This window comes from Gnatocerus cornutus, chromosome 6 (assembly GCF_029298725.1).
Source record: "Gnatocerus cornutus isolate USDA-ARS CGAHR chromosome 6, icGnaCorn1.1, whole genome shotgun sequence".
NCBI lineage: Eukaryota > Metazoa > Arthropoda > Insecta > Coleoptera > Tenebrionidae > Gnatocerus > Gnatocerus cornutus.
In genome coordinates this window covers 19603790-19612162 of record NC_142238.1, presented here as the reverse complement: position 1 = coordinate 19612162, position 8373 = coordinate 19603790, and the positions used below count along the sequence as shown (strand labels likewise).

General features: G+C 34.2%; 1 protein-coding gene across 1 annotated transcript; it reads right to left on the bottom strand.

Annotated features, from left to right (window-relative positions):
- Nucleotides 1–217: 217 nt before the first annotated feature.
- LOC148173681 (uncharacterized) lies at nt 218–8144 on the bottom strand. The gene is made up of 3 exons (XM_088039116.1): nt 8052–8144; nt 7648–8003; nt 218–290 (listed from the first exon to the last, which is right to left on the bottom strand). The coding sequence occupies exons 1-2, from the start codon at nt 8064–8066 to the stop codon at nt 7704–7706; spliced, it is 315 nt and encodes a 104-aa protein (XP_087895242.1). The 5' UTR covers nt 8067–8144; the 3' UTR covers nt 218–290; nt 7648–7703.
- Nucleotides 8145–8373: the final 229 nt, after the last annotated feature.

The following is an 8373-nucleotide window of genomic DNA, read 5'->3' as shown; positions in this document are numbered from 1 at the left end:
AGTGTGAAAAAGTTTCATTAGGAACATGTTTGTTGGCTTACCTAAAAAAGACGAGGGAAACAATCTGAAATGGACGAAACTATCCATTCTTAATTAATGGTAATTGATTATTGCTCTAATTCCAACTGATCCAAGAGCCAAGAGCCAAGGTTAGTCCTTCGCAAGTGGCGCTTCCTCAAAAATATCTCATTTAACGACTTCTTCAATTCTTGTAGATCATTGTTGTTTTTATATGCTGATGTAACCGCAGCCAGCTTGTCGGACATTTCAGTGCTCATTTCTTTTTCCGACTAAAACAAACCAAATAGTTTTAGGTGTTCATCTTCCTCTGATACTACAAAAGCCATGACATCATAAAGACACTAAATTTAAATCCCAAATTTGCAATCTGCGTAAAATTCTGCGTTCACTGATGTATAATAACTCAAGTTTAGTCTAAAAAATAAGCGAGATATCGATATGAGAAGTTTGGCCATAGTTTTAGTCATGAATTTTCGCGAAAATTTGCAAATTTCGACTATTGGAAAATCTAAAAACGATTTCTTATGTAAAAAATCGCGAGAAAAACGATGCCGCAAACCGCATTCCAATATCTGAAATAGTTTTCGAGATATCGAGCATGAATTGTTTGGAACCTTCAAAAATTTGGCCATCTGGCGACAACCCAAAAATTCAAACGGCCATAACTCAGTTATTTCTTGTCGGATCTGAATTTAAATTCCAGATTTGGATTCAGCGTGAGATTCTGCGTAAAATGAGTCAAAATTTATTGAGTTTACCTACGAAATAAAGAAAGCATTGACCAAAAACTGTTTGGAAGTGGTCATTTTGGGGTGATTTTCAATCAATGTTTTCAAAATGAAAATGACGTTTAATAGCATTGAATTATATATCAGTCGAAAGAGGAGCTCAAAATCTATCTACTGGCCCAATTTGAGATCGATCAAACAAACGGTTTACCAGTTATGGTCAAAAATAAAAAAAAATAAAAATTTTCATCGTTTGAATCGCAATTTTTTTTCGCGAAAAATCGACTATCGAATTTTGGGCTTTTAAGCACTTTTTCTAACGTAAAATGAGCCGAGAAAAACGATGGCGCAAACCGCATCTCAATATCTCTAATAGTTTCCGAGATATTTAACTTTGAAAATTGGGAAAAATGAGAAAAAATGAAAATCAACTATCCGAAACTTTGATCGGCCATAACTCAGTTATTTGTTGTCGGATCTGAATTTAAATCCCAGATTTGGAATCTGCGTAAAATTCTGCGTTCACTGATGTATAATAACTCGAGTTTACTCTAAAAAATAAGCGAGATATCGATATGAGAAGTTTGGCCATAGTTTTAGTCATGAATTTTTGCGAAAATTTGCAAATTTCGACTTTTGGAAAATCTAAAAACGATTTCTTATGTAAAAAATCGCGAGAAAAACGATGCCGCAAACCGCATTCCAATATCTGAAATAGTTATCGAGATATCGAGCATGAATTGTTTGGAACCTTCAAAAATTTGGCCATCTGGCGACAACCCAAAAATTCAAACGGCCATAACTCAGTTATTTGTTGTCGGATCTGAATTTAAATTCCAGATTTGGATTCAGCGTGAGATTCTGCGTAAAATGAGTCAAAATTTATTGAGTTTACCTAAGAAATAAAGAAAGCATTGACCAAAAACTGTTTGGAAGTGGTCATTTTGGGGTGATTTTCAATCAATGTTTTCAAAATGAAAATGACGTTTAATAGCATTGAATTATATATCAGTCGAAAGAGGAGCTCAAAATATATCTACTGGCCCAATTTGAGATCGATCAAACAAACGGTTTAGGAGTTATGGCCAAAAATAAAAAAAAATAAAAATTTTCATCGTTTGAGTCGCAATTTTTTTTCGCGAAAAATCGACCATCGAATTTTGGGCTTTTAAGCACTTTTTCTAACGTAAAATGAGCCGAGAAAAACGATGGCGCAAACCGCATCTCAATATCTCTAATAGTTTCCGAGATATTTAACTTTGAAAATTGGGAAAAATGAGAAAAAATGAAAATCAACTATCCGAAACTTTGATCGGCCATAACTCGGTTATTTGTTGTCGGATCTGAATTTAAATCCCAGATTTGGAATCTGCGTAAAATTCTGCGTTCACTGATGTATAATAACTCGAGTTTACTCAAAAAAATAAGCGAGATATCGTTATGAGAAGTTTGGCCATAGTTTTAGTCATGAATTTTCGCGAAAATTTGCAAATTTCGACTATTGGAAAATCTAAAAACGATTTCTTATGTAAAAAATCGCGAGAAAAACGATGCCGCAAACCGCATTCCAATATCTGAAATAGTTTTCGAGATATCGAGCATGAATTGTTTGGAACCTTCAAAAATTTGGCCATCTGGCGACAACCCAAAAATTCAAACGGCCATAACTCAGTTATTTGTTGTCGGATCTGAATTTAAATTCCAGATTTGGATTCAGCGTGAGATTCTGCGTAAAATGAGTCAAAATTTATTGAGTTTACCTAAGAAATAAAGAAAGCATTGACCAAAAACTGTTTGGAAGTGGTCATTTTGGGGTGATTTTCAATCAATGTTTTCAAAATGAAAATGACGTTTAATAGCATTGAATTATATATCAGTCGAAAGAGGAGCTCAAAATATATCTACTGGCCCAATTTGAGATCGATCAAACAAACGGTTTAGGAGTTATGGCCAAAAATAAAAAAAAATAAAAATTTTCATCGTTTGAGTCGCAATTTTTTTTCGCGAAAAATCGACCATCGAATTTTGGGCTTTTAAGCACTTTTTTTAACGTAAAATGAGCCGAGAAAAACGATGGCGCAAACCGCATCTCAATATCTCTAATAGTTTCCGAGATATTTAACTTTGAAAATTGGGAAAAATGAGAAAAAATGAAAATCTACTATCCGAAACTTTGATCGGCCATAACTCAGTTATTTGTTGTCGGATCTGAATTTAAATCCCAGATTTGGAATCTGCGTAAAATTCTGCGTTCACTGATGTATAATAACTCGAGTTTACTCTAAAAAATAAGCGAGATATCGATATGAGAAGTTTGGCCATAGTTTTAGTCATGAATTTTTGCGAAAATTTGCAAATTTCGACTTTTGGAAAATCTAAAAACGATTTCTTATGTAAAAAATCGCGAGAAAAACGATGCCGCAAACCGCATTCCAATATCTGAAATAGTTTTCGAGATATCGAGCATGAATTGTTTGGAACCTTCAAAAATTTGGCCATCTGGCGACAACCCAAAAATTCAAACGGCCATAACTCAGTTATTTGTTGTCGGATCTGAATTTAAATTCCAGATTTGGATTCAGCGTGAGATTCTGCGTAAAATGAGTCAAAATTTATTGAGTTTACCTAAGAAATAAAGAAAGCATTGACCAAAAACTGTTTGGAAGTGGTCATTTTGGGGTGATTTTCAATCAATGTTTTCAAAATGAAAATGACGTTTAATAGCATTGAATTATATATCAGTCGAAAGAGGAGCTCAAAATATATCTACTGGCCCAATTTGAGATCGATCAAACAAACGGTTTAGGAGTTATGGCCAAAAATAAAAAAAAATAAAAATTTTCATCGTTTGAGTCGCAATTTTTTTTCGCGAAAAATCGACCATCGAATTTTGGGCTTTTAAGCACTTTTTCTAACGTAAAATGAGCCGAGAAAAACGATGGCGCAAACCGCATCTCAATATCTCTAATAGTTTCCGAGATATTTAACTTTGAAAATTGGGAAAAATGAGAAAAAATGAAAATCAACTATCCGAAACTTTGATCGGCCATAACTCAGTTATTTGTTGTCGGATCTGAATTTAAATCCCAGATTTGGAATCTGCGTAAAATTCTGCGTTCACTGATGTATAATAACTCGAGTTTACTCTAAAAAATAAGCGAGATATCGATATGAGAAGTTTGGCCATAGTTTTAGTCATGAATTTTTGCGAAAATTTGCAAATTTCGACTTTTGGAAAATCTAAAAACGATTTCTTATGTAAAAAATCGCGAGAAAAACGATGCCGCAAACCGCATTCCAATATCTGAAATAGTTTTCGAGATATCGAGCATGAATTGTTTGGAACCTTCAAAAATTTGGCCATCTGGCGACAACCCAAAAATTCAAACGGCCATAACTCAGTTATTTGTTGTCGGATCTGAATTTAAATTCCAGATTTGGATTCAGCGTGAGATTCTGCGTAAAATGAGTCAAAATTTATTGAGTTTACCTAAGAAATAAAGAAAGCATTGACCAAAAACTGTTTGGAAGTGGTCATTTTGGGGTGATTTTCAATCAATGTTTTCAAAATGAAAATGACGTTTAATAGCATTGAATTATATATCAGTCGAAAGAGGAGCTCAAAATCTATCCACTGGCCCAATTTGAGATCGATCAAACAAACGGTTTACGAGTTATGGTCAAAAATAAAAAAATTGAAAAATTTTCATCGTTTGAGTCGCAATTTTTTTTCGCGAAAAATCGACTATCGAATTTTGGGCTTTTAAGCACTTTTTCTAACGTAAAATGAGCCGAGAAAAACGATAGCGCAAACCGCATCTCAATATCTCTAATAGTTTCCGAGATATTTAACTTTGAAAATTGGGAAAAATGAGAAAAAATGAAAATCAACTATCCGAAACTTTGATCGGCCATAACTCGGTTATTTGTTGTCGGATCTGAATTTAAATCCCAGATTTGGAATCTGCGTAAAATTCTGCGTTCACTGATGTATAATAACTCGAGTTTACTCTAAAAAATAAGCGAGATATCGATATGAGAAGTTTGGCCATAGTTTTAGTCATGAATTTTTGCGAAAATTTGCAAATTTCGACTTTTGGAAAATCTAAAAACGAATTCTTATGTAAAAAATCGCGAGAAAAACGATGCCGCAAACCGCATTCCAATATCTGAAATAGTTTTCGAGATATCGAGCATGAATTGTTTGGAACCTTCAAAAATTTGGCCATCTGGCGACAACCCAAAAATTCAAACGGCCATAACTCAGTTATTTGTTGTCGGATCTGAATTTAAATTCCAGATTTGGATTCAGCGTGAGATTCTGCGTAAAATGAGTCAAAATTTATTGAGTTTACCTACGAAATAAAGAAAGCATTGACCAAAAACTGTTTGGAAGTGGTCATTTTGGGGTGATTTTCAATCAATGTTTTCAAAATGAAAATGACGTTTAATAGCATTGAATTATATATCAGTCGAAAGAGGAGCTCAAAATCTATCCACTGGCCCAATTTGAGATCGATCAAACAAACGGTTTACGAGTTATGGTCAAAAATAAAAAAATTGAAAAATTTTCATCGTTTGAGTCGCAATTTTTTTTCGCGAAAAATCGACTATCGAATTTTCGACTTTTAAGCACTTTTTCTGACGTAAAATGAGCCGAAAAAAACGATGGCGCAAACCGCATCTCAATATCTCTAATAGTTTCCGAGATATTTAACTTTGAAAATTGGGAAAAATGAGAAAAAATGAAAATCAACTATCCGAAACTTTGATCGGCCATAACTCAGTTATTTGTTGTCGATCTGAATTTAAATCCCAGATTTGGAATCTGCGTAAAATTCTGCGTTCACTGATGTATAATAACTCGAGTTTACTCTAAAAAATAAGCGAGATATCGATATGAGAAGTTTGGCCATAGTTTTAGTCATGAATTTTTGCGAAAATTTGCAAATTTCGACTTTTGGAAAATCTAAAAACGAATTCTTATGTAAAAAATCGCGAGAAAAACGATGCCGCAAACCGCATTCCAATATCTGAAATAGTTTTCGAGATATCGAGCATGAATTGTTTGGAACCTTCAAAAATTTGGCCATCTGGCGACAACCCAAAAATTCAAACGGCCATAACTCAGTTATTTGTTGTCGGATCTGAATTTAAATTCCAGATTTGGATTCAGCGTGAGATTCTGCGTAAAATGAGTCAAAATTTATTGAGTTTACCTACGAAATAAAGAAAGCATTGACCAAAAACTGTTTGGAAGTGGTCATTTTGGGGTGATTTTCAATCAATGTTTTCAAAATGAAAATGACGTTTAATAGCATTGAATTATATATCAGTCGAAAGAGGAGCTCAAAATCTATCCACTGGCCCAATTTGAGATCGATCAAACAAACGGTTTACGAGTTATGGTCAAAAATAAAAAAATTGAAAAATTTTCATCGTTTGAGTCGCAATTTTTTTTCGCGAAAAATCGACTATCAAATTTTCGACTTTTAAGCACTTTTTCTGACGTAAAATGAGCCGAGAAAAACGATGGCGCAAACCGCATCTCAATATCTCTAATAGTTTCCGAGATATTTAACTTTGAAAATTGGGAAAAATGAGAAAAAATGAAAATCAACTATCCGAAATTTTGATCGGCCATAACTCAGTTATTTGTTGTCGGATCTGAATTTAAATCCCAGATTTGGAATCTGCGTAAAATTCTGCGTTCACTGATGTATAATAACTCAAGTTTACTCTAAAAAATAAGCGAGATATCGATATGAGAAGTTTGGCCATAGTTTTAGTCATGAATTTTTGCGAAAATTTGCAAATTTCGACTTTTGGAAAATCTAAAAACGATTTCTTATGTAAAAAATCGCGAGAAAAACGATGCCGCAAACCGCATTCCAATATCTGAAATAGTTTTCGAGATATCGAGCATGAATTGTTTGGAACCTTCAAAAATTTGGCCATCTGGCGACAACCCAAAAATTCAAACGGCCATAACTCAGTTATTTGTTGTCGGATCTGAATTTAAATTCCAGATTTGGATTCAGCGTGAGATTCTGCGTAAAATGAGTCAAAATTTATTGAGTTTACCTACGAAATAAAGAAAGCATTGACCAAAAACTGTTTGGAAGTGGTCATTTTGGGGTGATTTTCAATCAATGTTTTCAAAATGAAAATGACGTTTAATAGCATTGAATTATATATCAGTCGAAAGAGGAGCTCAAAATCTATCCACTGGCCCAATTTGAGATCGATCAAACAAACGGTTTACGAGTTATGGTCAAAAATAAAAAAATTGAAAAATTTTCATCGTTTGAGTCGCAATTTTTTTTCGCGAAAAATCGACTATCGAATTTTCGACTTTTAAGCACTTTTTCTGACGTAAAATGAGCCGAAAAAAACGATGGCGCAAACCGCATCTCAATATCTCTAATAGTTTCCGAGATATTTAACTTTGAAAATTGGGAAAAATGAGAAAAAATGAAAATCAACTATCCGAAACTTTGATCGGCCATAACTCAGTTATTTGTTGTCGATCTGAATTTAAATCCCAGATTTGGAATCTGCGTAAAATTCTGCGTTCACTGATGTATAATAACTCAAGTTTTCTCTAAAAAATAAGCGAGATATCGATATGAGAAGTTTGGCCATAGTTTTAGTCATGAATTTTTGCGAAAATTTGCAAATTTCGACTTTTGGAAAATCTAAAAACGATTTCTTATGTAAAAAATCGCGAGAAAAACGATGCCGCAAACCGCATTCCAAAATTACGAATTTTACTGCACGTGACCATCAAATGCACTCGTCTAAAGTTGGTAGCAGCCCCTAGGGATGTTTATTGGTAACAGTTAACGTCTAGCGCAAGTTTGCCAAAAACCATAAATGGAGAGAAAAGAAAACAAACCTTCCATCCTTCCTCAAACAAGCAGCGATGCATCCAGAATTCCAGATCTCGCGTTTTCAAAAAACCAATAAAAATTCTCTATAAACTTCCATTCCTTGATGTTTCTTTGACTTCACAAAATAGCTGACAAGACACCAGATGACCTTCAGAGCCTTTGTAGTATTTTCTTTCTTGACAACTGCATCTCGATGATACTTTGTTTCCGTTGGTTGAGTTCCTTTGAGCCTTCTCTGGAGAAACACTCGTTTTTTGCTCGTAGACTCATCAGGTTTGAAAACGTTGCAAACTTCGTGCTCCCGCAATGAAATCAGCAACACTCTGAACATTTCCCAGTCACTGAACGACATCTTCAACCACTGGAAAAAGAACATTTGACTTTGACTTAAAACATGTTTAAATTTAACCTTTTTCATCCACATTGCAGTAAAGCAGCACCTTTTTCATGATGTTATGCTCCTTGATCAATTCACTGTTCTCTGGGAGCACTGAATGGGTGGTTTCTTCAATTCTGTGCAATAACTTGCAGAGTCCTTTAGCGTTGAGCGACGACAACCGCCTTTTCGACATCTTAGGCCATGGGTATCATCCATCGATTCAGTCTCTTAATAATAAACTCTGGTAATGAAGTTGGAACCTGAAATACCACGAAACATTTCAAGGCTAGAATTCAAACAGTTTTCAGCTTACCTGCGTTTAAAAATTTCAATAAGACCCATCAATTTGTTG